We start from the raw sequence: 23,287 nt of genomic DNA, 5'->3' as shown, positions 1-23,287 counted from the left end.
GTACATGGAATCAAAGAACTCGGGGAGTGTCCCGTATTGTTCCCTGAAGTCAGAACCCATCCCATAAGCAGAAGAGGACTTATTTTTTCCTAAGTCATTTGCCAACTCCTCAACCAACTCAGGGATATAGCCAAGAACACGCTCCCCACTGTCAATACAAGCAGTATATAAAATGGTTCCTACCTGGATTACAATCTTAGTGCCGTTATTTCACAGTTTATGACCTGGGGTAAGTTATTTGACTTCTGTGCTTCCCTCTTCTCATCTGTAAAATGGGAATAGTAGTAGTAACTCTCTCATTGGATTATTTAGGTCAGCACTTGGTTATTCATGTATGCACTTGGCCTGGTCCCTGGTCCCTATCGTTATTATAAGCTAATGAATGAATGAATGAATGAATGTGTACGCTTTGCCCACATGCCACCATTTGTTTAACACCAAGAACAACAGTAATCTTATCCTTTGTAGGGGGAAGGGGTAGAGGGACAGGCACACATTAAATCAGACAATGTACCATTTTATTCCTTATAAAATATATTTCATATTGTTGCTGTAAAAACATTACATTTCACATTTTTTTAAAAAAATTTTTAACAGTAAAAATAATACTTGGAAGACAGCTGGGGGAAAAGGCGCCAATAAGACAAATTCACAGATGGGATTTATCTCCCTCTTCTCTCTCTCCTTTTTTCCTTTGTTTTTTTTTTTTCTTTTTTTTTTTTTCTTTCTTTTTTTTTTTTTCTTTTTGGCCCCTGGTAAAGTCAGAACCTGGGAGGTCCAGAAAGTAACAGGACAGATTTCTTCAAACAAATCAGAGTTTCCACATCCAAATTAATAATGTCCTCCAAGGAGTCAAGCTATAGGCTTAGAATCACAATGTGGCTATCACTCAAAACGCTCTCTGAAATTACAAACCTGCTTTCACAGCCAGCTTAAGAACCACATAAATCCAAGCTATTTTCCTCACTGGTCCATCCATGAGCTTTGCGCCTGTGATCTTACTTGACCACAGACATCATTCACCAGACTCCGCACTGAATGAGCATAGGTACAGATTTAGTATCATTAAGGCTATTTCAAGCAGGCACCACAGACTCCAAAGGTAAATTCCAAGAAATACTTTGAATAGGGTCAACATCCCTGGAATAAATGGGTTTCCCAACATCACTTCTTTCAAAAATCAGTCCTGTTAGTTTCAAATGCACTCCTGTGGCACCTGACCTATCAGATTCTGCTGTCCAGGTGGGCTGGGAAGCAGGGAGAGACACAAAGATGTAGAGAACAGGCAAAATTGCTGATCAGTTCACAAGCCACCCCCACCCTCCGAGAAGAACAAACGGGGCAACCCCAAGGACAGACCACATGTCAAGAACACAATAGCCACAAGATGGAGCGAGAGGGCAGAGGCTAGAGGAGGCCATCACCATGGAAAAGGAGAGAGGAGCACATACAGATAGGGGAAAGCTGCACCAAAATAAAACATTTAAAAAAAAAAAAGCCACCTCAGTTTTTAAACTGTTTCATCCATTTCTTGTTTCTCCTCTTCCTTTTCTGCCCTGTGTACCAAGGACATGAGAAGCCTACCTCACTTAGAGGAAGTCTTGCTGTCCAGTTATATCGACACGGTCCAAACTGAGGGGGAAAATGAAAACAGCTTTTCTGAAGACAAGACTCAACAAGAGCCTGATTAAGAGAGGGGAGGATGCTGCTGGGCAGAGTCCTCACGTCTCAGAAGCTCCCTCCCCTCACCAAGAAGATCTGAAGATGAACGAGGGAAGTGAGCAGTCAGGACAATCCACAACCTGCCATCAGCTTTTAATTCTCAGGGTGGCAGAAGAGACAGGAAGAAGGACACTGGGCCACCTCTTGCTGGCCTGGTTTCTAGCTTTAGGGACAGATTCCACATTTTTTTTTACTAAGTTATAAAAATATACCCCATTACCACCAAAGACACCTATGAATGAGTGTCTTTCCCTCCATCACCAAACCCGGGTCACTATCACCCTTCACAACACCATGCTTCTAAGGTTGGCGGGTTTTCTAATACTCTGTGTGTCACAGATTGACAAGCACCTGCACAAGTCCCACATGCAGTGGCCAAAGGATCCTCAGTAGGCCAGTATCTCCACCTGGGAGTAAGAGAGGATGGCCTGGTTACAGCCAGGGGACGGACGCTGCTGCCCAGCCCCAGGATAGGTGGTCTGGTGGGATTCTCGAGCCCCCGACTTCAGGGATATAAGTGCAGTACTGGGACCCCAGACAGCTGGGCACTGAGTGGCCATGCTCATGCCGGCCTGACAAACTCCCAAACAAGTCAGGCTTAAAAGAAAGGGGAGCCCCAAAACAAAACATGCCCTCCCTTGAGGTCTCAGCTTGTCTTTCATCCAAGAAATGGATGAAACAGTTTAATTAAGCACTGATCGGCAGGGCCCCAAGCTCCCCGTCCACATCTCCCTCATCAACAAGAATAGTTTTGCATATTTACTTCCCAAGCAATGCAATCCAGGCTGCTCTCAGTTCTTCAGGCCTCCAGAAACGAGGGCTAAAGCACTAGGAGCTGCTAACCCAACCCCTCCTCCAGAGAGTTCTTCAGAGTTAACTTTCCCCCTCCCACCTGCAGGCAAGAAATGGTGCTCAGCAGATACCTCCGAGAAGGTCGCACCACATCAAATTGACCCTCCCATCTCAGGAACTGGACCAACACTGATAAAATTCCAGAGACCTCCTGCATTGATGGCAGAGTCCTGTCCTATCACATTCTTCCAGGCCCTCTGACCCAACCTAAAAATTGGGAACCTGCCAACTCACGCTCCAACATGGGGGCAAGCTGCCACTTACCTTTCTCTCTCCTTTTTTTATTTTTCTCTCCATCCCCCACGCCAGCCCCAACTGCAGCCTTCGGAGGGAATGGGAAAATCCCAGGTAAAGCCAGAGACAAAGAGGAACCTGCACAGGGGTGGGGGTGGGGTCTCTCACCCAAATGAAAGGGAACTTGAATCAGATAAAAGGCTTCTGAATACACTGGGAAAAGAAAACAAAGTGTTTTAAAGGTGTCACCTCCACAACTGGAGGGAGGAACATCAAGAGGGAGTTTATTCACTCAGGTAACAGCAGAGGGCTTTCACGAACACTAAAACCCTCCAATGTTTCCTCAAGGAACAGAGGAAAGAATGATCAAGGTAGTGTTTAACTGCCACATTTCAAAAAGTGAATTCGTATAGCCTTTTGGCTCAGCTATTTGGGGACAGTCTTTAAAAACCTATTAGTCTGGGCTTTAAGAAGAAGCCATACAATACTTGTTGGGATGCAACCCAACTTCAGAGAGAACCCAGATTCAAACAGTTGTCATCAAGAAAGGGTTTTCCTTTTACTTCCATAGAAGCTGCTCGGTGAGGACAGGCTCTCCCTTCTCCTGGATTCGGGTGGAGAAGAGGGGCTGGCTGCACCTTAAAAAGTGCACAGATACCCCCACTATCCCCCCACCAACCACAGCAGGTCCTGCTCTCGGAGTCATCAGCCAGAAACTTTTTTTTCTTTCTTTTTTTTTTTTTTTTTTAAGAAAAGTAAATTCATCTTGCTCACAGTCCCTTCTGGAAGAGTTGAGAAAGCAAAGAATTCACCAACTCAGCAGGAAAACAGAATGAGCTGTTCCTTCTTTTGATACATGCAAACTAATCCCCTAGACAGAGACGTGGGAAAGAGAGGGTAATTAATTCTTTGGTCTCTGGTTCACTGCAGAATACCCTTGGTCAGTTTCGGCTCTCTCCTATTTTAGGGGTACGGGGGGAGTATTTTCCTTTCTTCTTTTAAAAACTCAAATGTTCCCAAAAGGGAGGGGGGAAATGTTTTACGTATTAAACCTTAGCCAATAGAACCCAAACTCCCAATGTCCACTCTTTATCGTTCAGGTTTCTGCAGAGGGCGTGGGACGCGTCTGTCTTTCGCGGTCTGGCTGCCGGTGGGGGCAGGGAGCAGGGAGGATGAGCCGGTGGCAGGGCGGGTTCAGTCCAGGAAGCGCTGGCAGGCCTTCTTCCAGCGGCAGGCCGTGCACCACTGGTCCCGGTGCTCGATGCCATACACTTTGCGGCACTTCTTAGCCTCCCCACGGGCTTTCCTGGCAAAAAAGAATAAGGAGGATACAGACACGCAGTGGCGGCTGCAGACCTGGACAGTGGCCAGGCGAGAGGCTGAGCAAACCAGCAGAGGCTGGAAGGGCAAGAGCCAAGGGGCCAGAGGAGCAAAGGCCTCCGCCCCTGCATCTACCCTCCCCTGCATCCACCCCCACCCCCTCACCCCCAGCCACCCTGGGGGAACTAACCCAGGAGACTAGGGTTGGTGGACTCAGAACCCACACTTGTAGTGGGGACAGTGAGGACAGAAACCAGAAGGGAGGCCACGGAGCAAACTGTCTCACCTGGCGCTGCTCTGGGCCCGGGGTGGAGAAGTAACAATCAGGTGGGATTTCATTGCAGGTGGAGGCTGCTGGGGCTCGCTGAAGCTTAGTGACCTGCTCCGGACCTGGCCATGGGGAGAGAGAGAGGCCATAAGCACAGGCCAAGGGCATGAGGGCAGAAGCAAAAGGTGAGACAACCATCCCACCAGAAAGTCAGCCACACCCGCCAAGCCCCTCTTTGTGGCAGGAGGGCAGGAGGCTTTCCCTGGTAAGATATTCCAGGCACAGGTGAGCAGGCGCCAGGTAGGGAGGAAAGGCTGCAGAGTGAGGGACAGGCCTTTAAACCACATTTTCGAAAGAGTGAGTGACCTGAACAGGGGAGGCTCTTGACCTGGCCTCCTGGTGGGCTGCTCCCTGCAGGTTTAGATGGAGTTACCACATGTGGAACGAGGGAGAGACTGCGCTGCCTGAAAGCCACCTTCAGGCACCCAGGTTTGACAATGTGTGATGCCTTCCTGTAGGCGATATTTAAGACCACGACCACTATGGGTGGTTCAAAAGGACATCTGATTTATTTTAGCTCAGAGGCAAGCCACCTAAGGCCACGGTCCTCCCAGTGCCCCCACTAGCACCCATCTTCTTTCATGCTCCTCCCCTCATCCTCCCCACCTCCTCCATATTCTCTGCCCTCCTCTCTCTCCACACTGAAACCTTAACGAGCACCCACCCACACTCAGAGCTCAATAGGGCACTGACTGCAGACCTGCCTGGTGACTTCCTAGGCAGTAAACTTGCTTTATCTGGCTTCTCCTCTGCAGACACACTCCTTGCACCTCCTAGGAGGGCTGTGACCCACTAGGGAGGGCAAGGCAAGGGGGAGAGTGTATGGAGGCCTTCAGGAAGTTTGGGCACTGGAAGCAAGCGCGGGGAGATGGCCTCCAGCACTGGTAACATGCGGAGGCTTACCCCCAGGGGGGCCCACGGGCTCAGAGATAGGCACACTCACCGGAGAGAGGGAGGAGGCCGTGGAGGGGGCAGCAGCCCAGCTAATACTGGTGTAGATGTGTGGCGACACGGGAATCTGGAAAGATGGCAGAGCCTGCCAGAGATGAGAGCAGGTCAGCCTGGAGCCCAGTCAGGCAGCTAGCAAGTCCGCCCATGTTCCCTGCGACTTCACGGTCCGCCACAGAGCATGGGCCTCCAAGAGGAAAAGACGGGGGTGCATGCGAATACTCTGCTCCCGGCAGAGCGAGCCCAACTCTGATACCCTCCTTAGTCCCTGGCTCCAGTTGTTTGCTGGATCCCTTCTCTGAGAGCTGGTCTTCAGGCCAGCCCCATGACTGAATCATCACAGTGGATTAGCTTCTCAGCTGGCTCACCTACCAAGAACATGCTACAGGCAGTTCCCCGAAGCAGTCCAAAACCCTTCTGAGCACAGGTGGTGTTGCTGCACCAAGTATATGATGTCCCCAGGCAACCACTGGGAAGCAGCAACACTTTCCTGGAAGCCCAGATGCAGCCGCCCTCTATAGGTCCCAACTTGCAGGGTCAGCCAGCTTCCTGAAGGGCCTCCTGAAGTTGGCCAAACATAAACTAACCAGGCAGCCACTCGTTCTAATGAGAAGGAGAGCTGGCTCATTTTGTGACGGCTGTCTGACTGAGAGCACTGCTTTTTAATTACTAACGTGTAAATCACCCTAGAGTCTGATAAAACCAAGCTGAAGGCATAAAAGGATTTTAAGAAAAAAAATGCCAGAAAGCAAACTGTGTGTTCAGAGTACCTATGTGGACCATCCTACATGTAACCCCCTCCATGACAACTTTCCCAGCTACGTGGGCATAACAGCGTGATTCTTCCTGTGCCCACAGCAATTTCTCATGCCCCTCGTAAGGTACTTTGACCACTCATTATACTCAATCAAACTTACATATTCATTTCTCTCTCCAGCTAAACCATGCATTTCACAAGGTTGGTTGGGGACTATGTCTTATTCTATTTAAAAAGTTTAGCCCGATGTTTGACACACGGTAGGTATTCAAAACAAAGGGTGCTGGATTGTTAATGTAACACAATTTTAGAGAAGTTACAGATTTACTCTGGGCAACCCAACTGCACTATTCCATCCACTTTTGTAAGCAGTGATGTAACGATTCCCCAGTCCAAATCCATCCACCTGGTTACTCAGGGATTCAGCCAGATTCTAGTGACTACTCATGACAGCCACTGATGCAGAACTCTGGAATTCCCACATTTGTTGAGTGTGAAATCATTTTTCTTTCCCTCTTTATAGAAGCTAGAGATCAGCAATTTAGCCAAAGGGCTCAGCCTTCGGTCAGGGTGGTCAGTGGCCTGTGATCAGGCTGGCCAGTGACATGTCAGACACCAAATATCCTTTACGGCCACCCGGCTGAGCTCCCAATGTGCCCCAGCCTCATACCTGGTATGCATGGTCGGCCTGAATGTGCCAGAAGGAGCCAGGAGCTGACTTGCTGAGAGCACCAGAGGGCAGATAAGACTCCAGGCCAGGGTGTTCTGGGCCTGAGGACTGAGTTTTGGGAGGAGGTGGTGGGAGGAGAGCAAGGGGCGGGCTGGTCATGCTGGGGGTTGGGGCTGGGTCAGCTGTGGGGGCACCAGCGGCAGCTTCCTCCTTCATCTGCACCTCTGTGTAGTAGAAATCCTCCTCCCGCTTGAACTGGTCGGAGTCCACAGTGTCTCTGTGAGGGAAGGAGATGCAGTGAGGGTCAGGAACAAGTTGCCTCAGGAAACGCATGGCAGAAGAGGGAAGAGCACTTGCCCAGGCCCACCCAATAAGTCAGGGAAGGAGCCCACGAGAACATCCAGAAGGCCCTGTCCTGGGATGCCAGAAGGCGTCATAGAGGATTACGTGCTTGAACACGGTTTTTCCTGGCACCTCAGTCTCCTCCTCTCACAGAACGTGTCTCTCTTCCTGCAACAGCCATCTGGCTCTGCCCCGGGTCCCCTCCAGGCCCCACCTACCTGTGGTCACACTCTCTCCTCAAGGGAGAGGGCTGGGGGGTCATCTTCCACCTCCCTGAGCAGCTCTGGCTCCAGGGAGTCAGAGCTAATGGAGCCCAGCTCCCTGAGGGGAAGCAGGTGCAGAAGCCGCAATGAGGTGTCGTCAAATTACCCAATTTCTACCCAGAATTCACACATCTTGCCCCCTACAGTGAGGCAGGAAGACATGTCCACAGGATGGGCGGCGCTCCTTCCCCATGAATGGCATCATCATTCACCATGAGAAGAGGGTCTTCCCTTCCAAGCACAGATCTCTTTCCAACAGGCTATTTTGCCAGGCACAGGGGTCGGGGATAGGCACCAGGTGGTATTCTCAGCAAATCGTTTTCTCAGAACCATTCTTGGCTGTGGGTGGCAGGCTGGAGGAACACCCAAGTGGGTCTCTAGGCAAAGATGCCCCGGGCTTGATACCTACCCCAGGTGGAGGGCTTTGACATGTCGTTTGATGCCCACAATTGAGCGCAGAACTTTGCCACAGTTTGGCCACAGGCACTTGTACATCACCTTCACAGAGTTCTAGGAGAAAGGAAGATGGGAGCATTGGGATGTGCCCCTCCCCTCCCCGCTCCTCACCCTCATCCAGTGGAGACTTGAGCTGCCTTCAAATACAAGCCAACAAAAGGCTCTAGGGAAGGGATTTGGGACCAGAGAAACTGACAGGCAGGGGCAGAGAGCCTGGTCCCAGGATTCGGTCCCACTGCCAACACCAGTGCTTCGTGCTGTGGGTAAGACCCTGCCAGAGGCCCTTACACACAGGCCCTATGTGAGAGCAGCAAAGAGGGCAGGGATCAGGGCAGAGGTGAAAAGGAACAAGCATAAAAGAGGAGGAGTGGGCTCCTGGGGATATCATGACGGAACAGAGGAACAAAGGAAAACTGAAATGGGATGGAGCCTGAGAACACCCAGGACCTGGGGGGCCCCCCATACCCTCCAAAGCCAGCCCCAAGCTGACGTCAGCCCCACACCACATCACATACCTTTCTTTTGCGTGGAGCTGGTTCATCCAACAGGAAAGCATCCGGATCGGTCTCAAATCCGTTATCAGTTTGGGGAGAACCAAAGGCATCCCCCAAATACTTGGGGCTGGCCTGGGGGTGGGGAGGCGAGGGCGTAGAAATGCCACTGCTCGCGCTCCAGTGCCCGCTCGTGGTGCTGCTGCCACTGTCCGACACATCACCGCTTTCCTTCCAAGGATCACAGGCCGCGCGGGAAACTGACCAGAGAGAAGACAGAGGGCGCTCACACGCTATCCCCAGGCAGGGGACACCTCTGGCACACCTCTGTCTACACCAGATCCAGACCAACAGCCCCAGTCAGAGACCATGAAATTCTAGTTTGCAGTCTGGGTTCCTGAATCCAATTCCTGGCTCTGGCTCTGACTGGCTTTGCCGCTCCATGGGGGGGGGGGGGGGGGGGGACCCTAAAACCTTTCATTTCTAAGCTCCAGTAAAGGATCCCTGCTCTGCACTACTGGCCATTTCCTACCACAGCCACGTGGGTAATCATTAACCGCCATACACACAATGCAACTTCATTTTATGTGTTGTTAATAGAAAGATAACCTAATTAAAATGTATTTCTCACTTTATATGTTAAAAAGAAAAGCAGGGAGGAGAGTGGGGTGTGGGGAGGGAGAGCCCCTCCTCCTGCATCTAGGCCTGAAAGGGTTGATGAGAACTTGCACCACAAGCCTGCTGGATCTCATGTGGGATCCTTCCTCCAGCAGCAGAGTCAGATGGCAAGGCCAACTTAAGGGCTTCTGGGCCAGGCTTTCTTGAAAAATGCCTTTCAAGAATTTAAACACAGGGAAGGCCCTCAAAACCTGCATGTGAAAAAACAGTTGCACCAGCTCTTATGGCTACAAGAGGTGTGACATTTACTAGACTAGCTACAGCCTGGGTAACTCCTGCTTTTATCCACAAGCAACACATCTGGAGAAGGAAAGACGAACTTCTGAGAGTTCGTTATCTTTCTATTAATAATACATAAAACAAAGTTGCAGTGTGTGTCTGTCGGTTAATGATTACCCACGTGGCTGTGGTAAGAAATGGCCAGTAGTGCAGAGCAGGGATCCTTTTACCAGAGCTCAGAAATGAGAGGTTTTAGGGTTCCCCCCGCCCCACCATGGAGTGGCAAAGCCAGTTCAAACTAATCATGAGTTGACGGGGAGGCCCTTCCATCCAACACAGCCCCGAACCCACTGCCCTGCTCCCAGTGGTGCGTCTAGACAGGAAGAAGACCACAGGGAGACAGGTGCAATTTTCAGTTTATAACTGCCTGTCTTGGGCGCCTGAGTGGTTCAGTTGGTTAAGCACAAGACTTCGGCTCAGGTCATGATCTCATGGTTTCTAAGTTCAAGCCCTGCATGGGGGTCGCTGCTGTCAGAGCAGAGCCCACTTGGGATCCTCTGTCCCCCTCTCTCTCTGCCCCAAAAATAAATAAACATTTAAAACAAACAAACAAAAAACTGCCTGTTGCTGCTTTAGATCCAACCTAGACTCTCCATGACTAGGCCATAAATCCAGATTAATTTATAGTACAGGAGAATGTGAAATTTTGAGACACAGAAATAGCAAGAGAAGGGGGGGTGGGGAACTGTGACATGTGTCATATGATGGCCATGTCCCCTAAAGCCCCACCTGCTGGCATGGGTAGCCATTCCAAACAGCTGCCCTACCCTGGATTCTAAGGTCAACTACTACCTCCCTTATGGTCAGGATAAAAACCCTAATGCTTTTCTCTCATCTTGCTCGATTCCCAAGCTCGATTAGCCTGCTTCTAGGCTAATCTAGACATTTGAAATTCCCAGCATTCCGTGTTTCCAAGGCAGGCTCTCCTCCAAATGAAGAGAATGGGATGGAGGAACTCTTCCCTCCCTAAGTATCACTGTCAAGTCTCAAAGCTATGACTTCTTGAAAACCCAGTTTGAAGCAACCCATGTCTTGAAAACATGCACATGTAGGGCTTAAAACAGGATAACCCTTCAGGGAAGAACTCAGAAGCCACCAATGGGCCAACAGGTCCAAGGCCCACACATGTATATCAGGGAGAGACAGGCCAGGGAATAGAATGCTGCATCTAGTGTGACCAGGCCTCTGGAGAAAAAGGGCAGGTCAAATGGCAGGTTCACCCTATAGTACAGCAGCCTTCCACACAGGAACTGCCCAAATGGCTCAAACACTGGAACTGGCAAATTGACATACAATGGGAGAAAAACAGAAAACAAAAGAAAAATGTAGTATCATACATTAATCTCTATGTTATAAGATAAACATAAATGACTCTACCTTAGATCATAAGATCTTCTAGGGCAAGGGTAACAGATTTTCTATACCATGAAAACAAAGCGCTCCTCTGCAAATGCACAGCTATGAGAGTTTACAGTGAATTTCTCAGAAATGTGTAGAATTCCCTCTGTTCCACACACATACACACACACACACACACAGCCATCCCAACAGTACAGAGAACAAAGAGAATATGTGGTTTCTGTGCAAATAGTACCCATGATTATTACAGCAAGGCATAGACCTCACCTGGCAAAATACTTCAATATAATTAGCTGCCAAGGAACCTTATTTTTCCACTGACTTCAACCATAAGATCAGAAATATACTGTAATGGAAAAAAAATCTTTAATAGACCATTAAAAATGTCTGTCAAACTGGGACTTAAGATATCAGGATCACAGCATATTATCAGTTAGATGTGTCTAATGTTGGTGCTGGGATGTGTGTGTGTGAACGTGTACTTATGTATGATACACACACAAGACGCACACGACCTGATGGGAATTGGAGTCAATGATTTTCTTTGCCTTTATGACACTTTCCTGATCTTCCTCCTGGATGTCCGAAACTTGTGGAATTTCCTAAAAAACTTAAAGTTGGCTCCTTTCCTCCCCATTTTGCCTGTGCAGCTCCCAGGCACTAACAGAGCAGGTGTGCAATGCTCAGCTTCACACATAGGTGCCGTCTGGCAGGCTCCGGGTGAAGGAAGTAAGCCTGCTTTACCACACCTTTCAATTTACCTTCTATCTAGGGAAATTCCTTATGAGGGATACTTGCAAAGGCCACTTTCCTCCTGACAAGTGTTCACAGCTAACTCATATTTTCCTGTAAGCTTTTAAGTAGCCTACAATTCAGTTAGATGTCACCAATGAAGAAAAGTTATTCCCTGGGAGTAAGTTAGGCCAGCCCTATAATGAAGTTCAAAAACAACTTCAGGTTCACTATCAGTCTGGTCAAACTACTAACATAAGGCAACCCTTCTTCCTCCCATATTACTGATCATATATATTTTAGGGGTCGCACCAGAAGGATTTTCTTTTAATTCAGGAATTTGCTGTGAAGTCATACTATTGCTCTGTGTTAAGCAATTGGATTTGTTAGACTTCAGCTCATTTATTCCAGGTCCTTGGCCTGTAGGCCCGCACGAATTTACAAGGCTGAATTAGGCACTTGGAATGGGGGCATGAATCTTCTGAGGCCACTAGGGGACCATTTAGTAAGTTTCTCTGTGAACTAAATATTCCTCCACTGGCCTTGTTCAGGCCCCCACCAAAGTGCCTCACTCACTTACTCCCATAGAAGAACTTACTCGAGTGGCCAGTGTGGCTCAGCCTCATGCTCAATCATCTTCACAATGCACCAGGAAACTCCTCCCCAGCTGAGGAAACTGAAGAAAAAGAATGGAAGCATCTAACTCAATGCCACTCAGCCAGTCTGAGATGCAAGTGAGAAGAGACTCCGGAAATCCTACTGCCAGGCAATTGGCTGGTCTAAGCAGAGGCAGTTAGTGGCGGGCCTGTGCCACACCCAGTACCCACCAGGGACCCCTTCCTCACCAGAGAAGTTGGCCTCAGCCCCAGGAGGGCTCTGCACGACTGGACTGCAGGACAGGGACGTCAGCACCATGGCCGCCATCATCTCATCCATTTCCACTGCATCCGACTTCCTAGATTGAAGTGGGTAAATGCCAAAGGTTACTTCCTGACACAGCGGGTAGCATGATCGTCTTGCACTTCTGGACTGTCCCTTCTATACCCCCACTCCACTCAGCCAGTGTGCGTGCTAACTAAAGCATGAAGGTCTCTCTCCTCATTCTTCATGAAAAATACCCATTCTGAATTGCATTTCTAGTATCAGTCAACTCCAATGCAAGCAGGTCGGTCCCCATGCCATTGCTGACACCTGGAGGCAGCACCACTGTCCCCGAAATTCACTTTGTAACTCTAACTGTGGCTTAAAATTGAGAATTTTACTTGGGGGAAAGGAAGAAGAGCAAAAGCAATAAAATCAACCACAGGGATAAAAGACGCCTGCTGGAATTCAAAGGCACTAAAATTACCCTCCTTTCCTCATCTTCTATTGAAATTTAAGAAAGGTGCAATTACACTAACCAGTTCTTTTCCCTTCCCCTTAAGAAAAATGATGAGGCGTTCTGATAGCTCCTGAACGTAGTACACAAGCCAATGAGCAAGTAAACCAGAAACACTGAATCTCCTGGTGTAAATCTCAATGCTTAGAAACCAGAGGTCTATAAAATTTTACATGTAATTTTTTTAAATCCATATGTTAAAAAATCCATATGGACTTTTAAAAATCCATATAAACATCATGTGGAAGTAAACTTAGAGCTGTCTATAAGTTACGGCCAATGTATGAAAAGTTATTCTGAAGTAAATTTCTAGGTGGCTCATCTATTTCAAAGGACTATATTAATTCTTTCTTTACAGTTCAGATCCACTGAAATCTGGGACCATGTTTGAGGCAGCTAAACCAAGACTAGTAATATAGTAAACATATTAGCATCCCCATTTTGTGTGTCATCTTTGAATTTTTATTTCCATAGAATAACAAAACAATTTCTTTGCCAGCGTTCTACTGAATTCACAAGCAAATACTATTGCTCTGGTCTGGTCTGAAGACACTGGATATGCTGTCAACAAGGGTAGTACCCACAGACAGACACAGAAATAATGGAATGGGGCTTGACTACTTGTACACCCTGAACATATGGCAATCCCCACTGGCCAATTTTCCTTCTTAGTCTTACAAGACCAATGGAATATATAATATAGAAATTAGGAGATGAGAATATATATATATATTCATTCATATAATTCATATATATATTCATATAATATATATATATATATTCATTCATTCTTGGGGAAAATTGTATCATAAAATTCTAAAGCAAAATAGGCATTCTTCACTCATCAGCGGTTTTGAAGATCTAAGCCAGGGGTCAGCAATCTATGGGACAAACGTGCTCTGCTGCTTATTTTTATACAGCTCATAAGCTAAGAGTGGCACAATTGTTATATGGTTCTAAAAATAATTCTCTCTTGATATGTGACACAAGAAAATTAGATAAAATTATAATCTGAGTGTCCATAGGTAACATTTTATTGGAGCACGGCCATGCCCTTTGTGTACTGTCTGTGGCTGTTTTCACACTGCCACAGCAGAGCTAAGTAGTTGGGACAAAGACTGGTTGGGCCACACACTACATGATTCACTATCTGGCCCACTCAGAACAAGTTGGCCGACTCCTGATCTAAGCCATTTTTCCCGCTTTCATCATGAAAAACTACTAATTTTAATTTAAGAATGAAGGGGCAAAAATAGCCCTTAGCCATGCCAAAGATATACCACTCGTAATAGAGTTACAGGGAAGAAAAGACGCCATTCTGGGTTTGTTTGTTTGTTTGTTTGTTTGTTTGAAAGGATGCCCCCTCTCTGTATCCCATTTGTCCAGTATCTTGACAACTAGACAGCTAGGACTTTCACATTCCTTTCCCATCACAAGACGTCCCACAACCCCGTACCTCACCACCCACATGACTTCCAGAGCCCAGAGCCCAAGCGCTCCCACACAAACCTCTTTGGGACATCAATGTTCCTGGAGACAGGCCTATAGGCTGGTGCCTGGGGAATGGGGCCCTGCAGCTCAGCCAGCCACACCTCCTCCGCTTTACAGCAGATTTGTAACTTCTGATCCAAAAGCCAGACAGTCACCTTGTCCTCTGCCCAACTATGTTGCTCCACTAGTCCTGTGCACTCTTGACCCCCATACCACACATAAACCTGAGGGGGGAAAAAAAGAGCAACCAGTGGTCAGTACTTGGTAGTTCTTATGCCATATGCCCCCAGTTGTGAGAGCCAGGATCCACCTGCCACAAACTAGTTCCATGACTCATTTTTTAAATTTTTTTAACTTTTTAAATTCATTTTTGAGACAGAGAGAGATAGAGCACAAGTAGTGGAGGGGCAGAAAGAGAGGGAGATACAGAATCTGAAGCAGGTTCTAGACTCTGAGCTGTCAGCACAGAGATGGACATGGGACTCAAACCCATGAACCATGATACCATGAACCTGAGCTGAAGTTGGATGCTTAACCAACTGAGCCACCCAAGTGCCCCTATCTCTGACTCATTTTTAATTCAAGTAGATGTTCCCAGCTCAAGTACCTGCTCCCACCTGGGCACCCAAATTAGCCACAGCGGATCAGTTCTTCCCAAAACAGATCCGTATAAACTCTCTAGATGGAGAGAGCAAACATGCCATTTTCTGGAATTATTTTCTGATCATGGAATCCATGTACAATTACAGTTAGCTTGTTATCATCTTGAAATAGACTGTGATAACCATAAGATGTTTTCTGTTAGCTTTCTGTTAGGAAAGAAAAAAACCTCTAGTAGATACGCAAAAGATAAGAGAAAGGAATCGAACTATATGACTACAAAAAAATCAACAATTCACAAAAAAAGACAGCAAGAGGAAGAAAGGAACTACAAAACAGTCAGAAACAATTAACAAAATAGAAGTCCTTACCTATCAATAATTACTTTAAATGTAAATGGATTAAATTCTCTAACCAAATGAATTTGGAATCTGTATCCAACCTCCTGATGTCTTACTCCGTCTTGCCTTTGAAGTCCTTTATATCTGCTGCCTATATATATTTCCAACTATTACCTTGAATTGATCACACTCTGAATTTTTCCCTTCAGAGAATTCTAAGTCTACCTAAGGACTAGATAGAGGGGTGGAGAGGTAGGCTGACTTCTCTCAAGGGGTGCCTAGCAGTTGGCAAGTCAACTTGTATCATGGGAAGAGAGGCCTGGACAACAGAAGCCTCAGCAAGGAGGTAGAAGGTAGAGTCTCTATTTATGGGCCCTTGAGAAGGCAATGCATCTGGACCTGGTGATAATATCAGGTACAGGTGATGACTGAGCCCTGCCACAAGGGGAGGGAACACTAGAAAAGGAAATCCAAATGTCATCCTGACTTAACAAACACCTTTGCCTCTTGAAAATGTCTAAAGGTGATTCAAAGATGAAACATTATCTGTCTCTCATGAGCCTGAGATTCTTGTTTTATCAAGCTGGAAACTGAGGCAGAGGCAGACGAGAAACTGAGCTCTTACCATGCTTTGAGCTGAGGTTTTGAGTAGGCCTAAGTCCAGAATAACAGACACCAGACAGCACTGTCATGGAGGAGCCCTGGGTCTGCTAACGATGGCTCGTTCTCTAGAGAAGCCTGCTGCCCAAGGGCTCACAGGGATACAAGTAAAAGGTCTGTGTACAAACTGGTGCCCAGAGAGTTTGTGGCCTGTCGCTCAGGGCACTGCTGGCCTGCCAGCCCCAAGCCTGGGGAGATCAGACACCCGGCCACACGTGAATCAACCTACCTTCTGCCCAGGTTGAAAGGCCACCTGCTGGAGGCCCGAGGGGCCAGGAGCCTTGAGGATCTCCTTGGGCTGCTCCCGGCAGGAAGTGTCCTTAGAGGCGAGGAAGGGCTGGGTAGCCGCCCCTTCCAGCAGCTCAGTCTGAGGCTCCGAGGATGGGGCTGCCCCAGGGGGCCCCAAAACCCGGGCTCCCAGGAGGGACCGCTTACCAAGGCGCCGGGACAGCACGCTGGCCATGCTGCTGCCTTTCCTGGGGAGGCAAAGGGGACAGGGAGTCCTTTATCCACTATCTGGAGTAATCAGGAAGCTTTTTAGTACAATGCCCTACATGCAGCAGGAGTCCAGAAGTACCCATTAAAGTAGAAGAAACATTGTAAAGTAACTTCTACAATTTTTGTTTTTACAAAAGTAATAGCCAGTCTAGTAGGACATTTAGAAAATATTGATAAGCACAAAGAAAAACAAACCACGCAAAATGCTGTCTCCCAGAGATGATACCCAATTTTCCTATGTAACATTCCATGCTTTCTTCTACATACATATTTACATACTTCTGTTTCTACAAATATGGGATCATGAATTCTCACTTAATAGTTTGTGTAGGTTTTACTGTATCATTAAATGCTATTCTATAAAAAATGCTTTTAGAAGCCACAAAGTATTTTCTTAGGCAGATGCATCATTGCTAACTTAACACATCCTTTATTATCGTACCTGAGGGCTGTATCCTGCATTGTGCTGTTTAATCTGCTCTGCCTGCAAGGAGCGTCCTCCAAGCTCAACCTCAGCACACACATACCAAGGACGCTTCCTTAGGTCAGGTCCTTATGTAGGACATCGCTAAGTCAAAGCATGAGGACATTTGTCAGAGACTCGTAGATTCTCAAGCTTAGTTGGCTTCAAAGTTGCAAAGAGCCACAGAAATGAGAAGCTAACTCTCCTTTCCTTACTTTACACTTGAGAAACTAACGCTGAGAGCTTGACTTCACAGCAGTAAAAGTGGTCGGCGTGTTCATCCCATGATAAACAGGAGCCACTGTGAAAAATGGGGAGTGTCCTTTCAGCATACTCTGAGGCATCCATGTACCCCCATTTATCATACTGCAGAAAGCAGGGAACTGGGTAGCACTGTCCTCCACATTCTAGAGAGGGAAAAGCTAGGAAGGAGACTGAAGCTAGAAACCTTGGTCTGATGTTTCACTAGTCAAAATCCTCCTGTGAGAGAGGAGGGGTTCTAACCACTGTGGCCCTCGGTGAACTCCAGGGCTGGGTGGGACCCTCAGGAGTTCTCTGGGCCCCTCCCTGACTTTCATGCACCTACACCATTCCAGAAAACAATAACTTCATCTTCCAGATCCCTCAGTGATCTGAATCAGTCAACAAGCTTACCCTTGGGAAACCCCTCCCCTGCCCTGCAGCCTTCCTTCCCACTAAGTGAGATGCAGGGAAAACACAGATCTGCCGTCAGACCACATGGTCAGTGCCTACTCACAGCCTATTTCCTCATCTGTAAATCACAACACTAATACTCCCTTCACCAATATGTTGGGGGAGCAAATGAGAACATTCTGTAGAAGCTCTTCACAACCTGTGAAGTATGATAGAAATACAAAGTAGCACTGTCAGAAGCCTCCTTCTTGGTTCCCCCAGCCTACTTAGGTGCCCTTCTCACCAACTCCTGATAACTGACTTCCACTGGTCACCTAACAACAGGACAGGCCTTTGCAGTCCCTTCACCACCACAAACCTGAACCCTTTGCTCCTACACAGGGTTTCAGGGGCAGGTGCCTACCAGGGGGCCTACCTCTCAGGCCTGGGTCTCCTGGCAGAAGAAGAGTTAGACCCACCCCTTTTCAAACTCAGGCTGCCCTCCTTCTGCACAGCACTCATAGTTCTTTGGCTGTCCTGTGGTTCATTTCCTTTGGGTTCGCTAGCACATTCCTAATCTCTGCCGTTCCAGGTCCTCTGTACCCTCCTAGTCATTTATTCGTTAATAATTAGTTGAGGAATTGCTATGTGCAAAGCACATTCCCCAGTGCTGTAGGAGGTATAAAATACAAGGATGTTCATAGACCTCTATACCAATGATAATTCATTCCCCACCAGGCTAACTCTACTGCAGTCTCTTAAGTTTGGCATTTCAAGAGACTATTCCAGCCACATTTCTCCTCCCTTCCACTCCCCCTCCCCTGGCCACACTCACACCAGAAGAAAACCATCATCACAGCTATGAATTCAAACTTATTTTGAACAGTTCCATAAACTTTCCCTACTTTGTCCCAAAGTGTCTCGGGGCTTTGTTTGGGTCCCATGCTATCTCCACATCTCCTAATCCTGGCCTCTTTCCAACCATATTCCAGCAAATTATGCTAAGCAAACATCTCTACAGTAACACAAATGGGAAAAATAAGTTTAAAAGATAACGATAAAGTTGCAGACACCGAGAAAAAGTAACTGGCTCATTTTTACAAGTATTTTACTCCAAGCTTCAGATAGCATGGTATCGGAATCAGGTGGAACCAGATAGCATGGAATCTCTACCATGATTTCCCTAGAAAGCAAAGAACAGATAAGAAAAGGTCAGAGTCACAGCATCCTATAGAGTTCCTGTTTAGCTGTCTGGTGACTTCACAGTGTTACTGAATAACACTATTGGGAAGCTTTACTAGAACACTAAAAAGGAAGAAAAATGTAAGGAGTAAATTATTTACCACTACAAAAAAAAAAAAAGTATATCCAAGCTAAGTCAGTTCTAGGAACTCAGTCATCTACCCTCATCCTTGAAGCCTCCAGCCAGAAACAAGAACCTCTGACTTTTTAATTTCAATGGGTTCCTAAGAGCTAGAGGCAAAGCCGCAGTGCCACTTGGAGACATCAGATGGCAGCACCCATCCAGGAAAAAAAAAAAAAGGAAAAAAACCAACCTTTTCTTGACCAAAAAACACAGTGGCCACCCCCACTTTTCCACAGCAGGAAGTCTGAGGTTTCTAGCACTGAAAATGAAGAAAGGATAATATTTCCAAAATTCCTGGGCTTCCAGTCTTCAGATGGGGCCTGAAATATTTGGCTAACAGACTCTGACGATGTTTTTGTAAGCCTTTTTCTTTTTTAATTTAAAGGATACTTTTTACTTGGTTTGTGACTCCCAAGCCCTCCAAAGCCTGCTGGATTTGTGTCAAGTTGGTGAACCTGTCCACTTCCAGCCTGTCCCCACATGCATTTGCTTTCATTTTGTTGTGATGCTTGTTTCGTTGCTTTTGTTGTTACTTTTAATTTTTTTTTTAATTTTTCAGTTTTATTTAAATCGAAGTTAGTGTAATAATGATTTCAAGAGTAGAATTTAGTGATTCATCACTTACATACAACACCCAATGCTCATCCCAGCATTTGCTTTCATTCTCTCTGGCCTTTCTCCTTTAACTGGCCCAAATCCACTGAAATACATTTTATTATTTGATTTATTTATAGTATGCCCACATCTTAATTTTTAAAAGCAGAAGAGAAACAAGGAAGGGAAACTGCCTTTATTAAGTACCTAATAGGCACTAGCTTTCACAGATTGTACCTAATTAAATCCTCAAAAACAACTTGAGATCAACAGTCTTCTATTTCTGATGAGGAAACTGAGCCACAGAGAGGTCAGCTTGCTGAGGCTACACAAATAGGAGCCAGTGCTCCTGGGCAGGGGAAGGGAGGTTTCTAGTAGGTGTGGGGTCTTTCAAAATAAAACAGTCAATTAAGCCACTTTTCATCTACATGGTATTTTTTTCCTATGTCAATGAACCTTGATAGAAAAAAATAGCTCCCTGCAAGTCTCTCCATTTCTTTGTGCATTTTCTTTCCTTGAAAATCTCTTCTCCACTTGGCCTCCTACCTACAAAATAAAGGTCAGTGCTTTAGCATGACCTTGTCAAACAGTCCAAGTCACTGTTAATCATTCAGTGGTTCAGGAAGACCTTTACACACTTATTGATTGCCCTCTGAGAGGGCACAAAGAGATAATGGGACAATCCCAAAAGTTAAGGAAAATTTTCGCTAAGTTTATACTGGGAATTGATAGCTGGAAGTGAAGAATACAAATCAGACTAAATGTAGAGCAGGCAGCATCACCAGGGGCGATCAATGCCTCTCTTGTGCTCATTAGTAAACTCATTATTTTATGGACATGGCTTTATGGACAACATCATCAACAGAGTCCTTCAGGGATTCAGAAATGAACTGCAGTACCTACAGGGGTCTATGATGCAAGTGGGTAAAGGAGCCAGGTTAACTCTGGACCTAGAGTGACTTTCTAGGATCACCTACTACTTTGCACCTTGAGTGAGGATCCTACCGTCCCTCCTTAGCATGCTTCTCTCAGTCTAACTATAGCCTCCTTCAAACCCCTCTTCCCTCATATCTACTTCTAGTCATTCCCCATATGGATTTTCTCTTGGGAGCTATCGGTGGTCCACATAAAGAGCCATGCCTTAATTTACTATATGGGTCTAGTGCAACAAAAAGAGATCAAGAAACATCTATTTCAGGTTAATGCTAAAAGTGTTTCAACAAGTAGCCAAATCCCACTTTATGAAGTTATCTGTAGAATTCTTTGAAGCATAAACTCACTCTAAAAAACAGCCTACCCAGTTATGGACAGCTTTAAGAGGATCCTGAGTCACCTTGTGCTTCTCACCCTGCTGTTGTCACTAATGGGTGGGGTTGGCTGCCCTCATATATTGGTCAGTGTCCAAAAGGGGTTAACTCTTTTCCAGGCTCAGCAAACATATTCTGATGTGCTAATAGCCCTTAATGAGGACATCTGCCATCAGTTAAATAACTGGAACAGACAGAATAGGAAAACAAACCCTTTCTGTGGTTCTGAGTTGCAAATTGCTATTTGACATGTGACTGGTGCTGGACAACCACCTGTCTCAGCACACGTACGTGTGTGTGCATGTACTCATGCACGATGGCTGCTCTCTCCTACCACCCAAGGACACTGCAGCAAGCCAGGACATCACCTAATGGCACTTACAGGATGCAAGTCGTAAGGCAACGTGATTCAGTACACAACTAATGGGATTTCTTGGGAGTTTTTTTTTGTTGTTGTTGTTGTTGTTGTTTTAAGGAGAGTGAAATTTGGAATAAGGCTCCCATTTGCTAAATCCTGGGTGCTTGCTTCCTCTCTAATGAATAGTTTATGGAGCATGGTGAGGGACATCAACCCTCTGCCAAGAGTTTCAGGTCCTCTACTAAACCTCAGCTTTCTGCCTATTTTATGATCTCCACTGGGTAACCACTACCCAGAATAACAGCTTGAGTTTTCAGTTCTTTGGCTAGTATTTTGCATATCAGTCTTAAATCTTTTATCAGAAAGCTATTTTTTTCTCTTAAAACTATAAAGTTTTAACTTAAAATTGTTTTCACTGTGATTTTTTTCTTCTAAAAAGTTTAAGTTTCTTTATTTAGAGAGAGAGAGAGAGAGTGCGCAAGCTGGGGAGGAGCAGAGAGAGACTCTCAAGCGGACTCTGCACTGTCAGCACAGAGCCCGATGTGGGGCTCGAACTCATGAACCGCAAGATGTGACCTGAGCTGAAATCCAGGCGGTCGCTTAACTGACTGAGCCATCCAGGCACTCCCCACAGTGATTTTCTAAGCTCATCCAAAGGTCAAAATATTGTAGCAAAGCATATCTATTATTTTACAACAGAACTCACTGGAGAACAGGATTCCCACACAATTCATTTTCCAGCAATTCTTAGCCAGGGATGATCTCTGTCAAGAGATGCCATGTGCATTTACAGCATATTTATGACAATATGCAAACATGTCTGTGGTCTTCATAGTTTTCAGATCACCATTTGAACCCTGGCAGAAACCAGCTGTCATACTCTGTTATTACCACTGGTGGTTCTAAAGCTTTGTTTTTTTTCCTGGAGTGCCTTCTCCAGAAAAAGTAAAAAACTAACAAACAAAATACTGCCTTCACTGGTCATACCTCAACCTTTCTTCCCAGAGGACTCTGCCCAGCCTGGCTTTTGAAAGAAACCCCTCCAAGAGTGGCCAAGGGCCTAAGCTAAAACTTTCAGACCTCTCAAGTTATTTATCAGGCCCTATTATAGCATTTCAAAATATGTGGTGTGCATTTTAGATTTTCACAATACAAGCTTTAAGATATACAGCACTGGGCACATTAGTGATTGATTCCGTACCAACATTTCTAAATCAGCTGTTTGAAAAATGACCATTTGGACTCTCAGGGCATTCTAATCATCTTCTTTTTCTGATGGTTTCAGAAAGCTAGATTACACCACATCGGTATATGATGGGTTAGACTACCAGTAAAATTAAAATTATAGACTATCAGGATTGACAGGCACCTTAAAGGCTGCCTATCCCCCATCCTCTCCACAGCATCCCCCTAAGAGTACCGAGCCTTCCCATTATTGTAATACATGTAATAGAATAATGGAAGGAAAAAATAAGGGTCCCAAATAGCACTGCTATTTTCATATTCCAGCAGATGGGCCATAGAAATAGGTCATCTGATCTAGTTACACTGAATTTTCTCCAGCAAATAATAAAGGACCCTCATCAACAAACACTTTTGTTAGTCTGACTGCACAGCGATCATTCAATCAAGTAAAAGGGACCATTCTGTTTGCACTGCCAGCAGGGAAGGAAAGCTGTTTTCACAGTTCTGCCCAGGAACAAGCACTTCCCCTTCCTTCACACCTAGCTCCCCGGGTCGCTTTCAAAACCGCTGCTGTGATGCCCTTTGTTCCGCTGCTCTGGCCTGCATACACTACTCTGTGTTACACGAGACACTTCTCAGGCCAGTGCTTGGCACATGGTCAGGCTCAGGGATCTATTTCTACCGCTGCCAGTAGGGCTGCAACTCCCTTAGACTGTAAGCCCTTTGAGGACACAGACCAAATCTCGTTTAGCCCATCAGATTTAGGATTTTTAAATGGATGATACTCCTGTGGGTGAGGAGAGTCCCAGGTTCAAAAGTAACGTCATAAGAAAGAATACCTGCGGCTTGCCCTAAAATGAAGGCAGGTTATCAAAAGCAAAGATAGAGTTTTAGTGTTCTATTGAAAACAGGCAGAGAATTTATATAAAGTAGCAGGCATTAAAGAAAAACATGCTTGCAAATGTGCTGTGTGAGGGAGACA

General features: G+C 46.2%; 1 protein-coding gene across 2 annotated transcripts in view; it reads right to left on the bottom strand.

The window, feature by feature from the left end:
• Positions 1-513: 513 nt before the first annotated feature.
• Positions 514-23,287, bottom strand: part of ZNF395 (zinc finger protein 395) — a 44,196-nt gene continuing 21,422 nt past the window's right edge. For both annotated transcript variants that reach the window (XM_049632401.1, XM_049632400.1), the window contains exons 2-10: positions 16,131-16,377; positions 14,319-14,524; positions 12,277-12,386; positions 8,408-8,643; positions 7,846-7,946; positions 6,832-7,108; positions 5,400-5,492; positions 4,415-4,518; positions 514-4,114 (exon numbers count right to left, since the gene is read on the bottom strand). In XM_049632401.1, coding sequence (XP_049488358.1) covers positions 4,003-4,114; positions 4,415-4,518; positions 5,400-5,492; positions 6,832-7,108; positions 7,846-7,946; positions 8,408-8,643; positions 12,277-12,386; positions 14,319-14,524; positions 16,131-16,364 — 1,473 coding nt within the window. In that variant the 5' untranslated portion in view covers positions 16,365-16,377 and the 3' untranslated portion in view covers positions 514-4,002. The remainder of the gene's footprint in view (positions 4,115-4,414; positions 4,519-5,399; positions 5,493-6,831; positions 7,109-7,845; positions 7,947-8,407; positions 8,644-12,276; positions 12,387-14,318; positions 14,525-16,130; positions 16,378-23,287) is intronic.

The sequence above is a fragment of the Panthera uncia genome, chromosome B1, assembly GCF_023721935.1.
Source record: "Panthera uncia isolate 11264 chromosome B1, Puncia_PCG_1.0, whole genome shotgun sequence".
Classification (NCBI taxonomy): Eukaryota; Metazoa; Chordata; class Mammalia; order Carnivora; family Felidae; genus Panthera; species Panthera uncia.
Note: the sequence above shows the minus strand (reverse complement) of the source record. Positions and strands in the feature narration are given on the sequence as shown.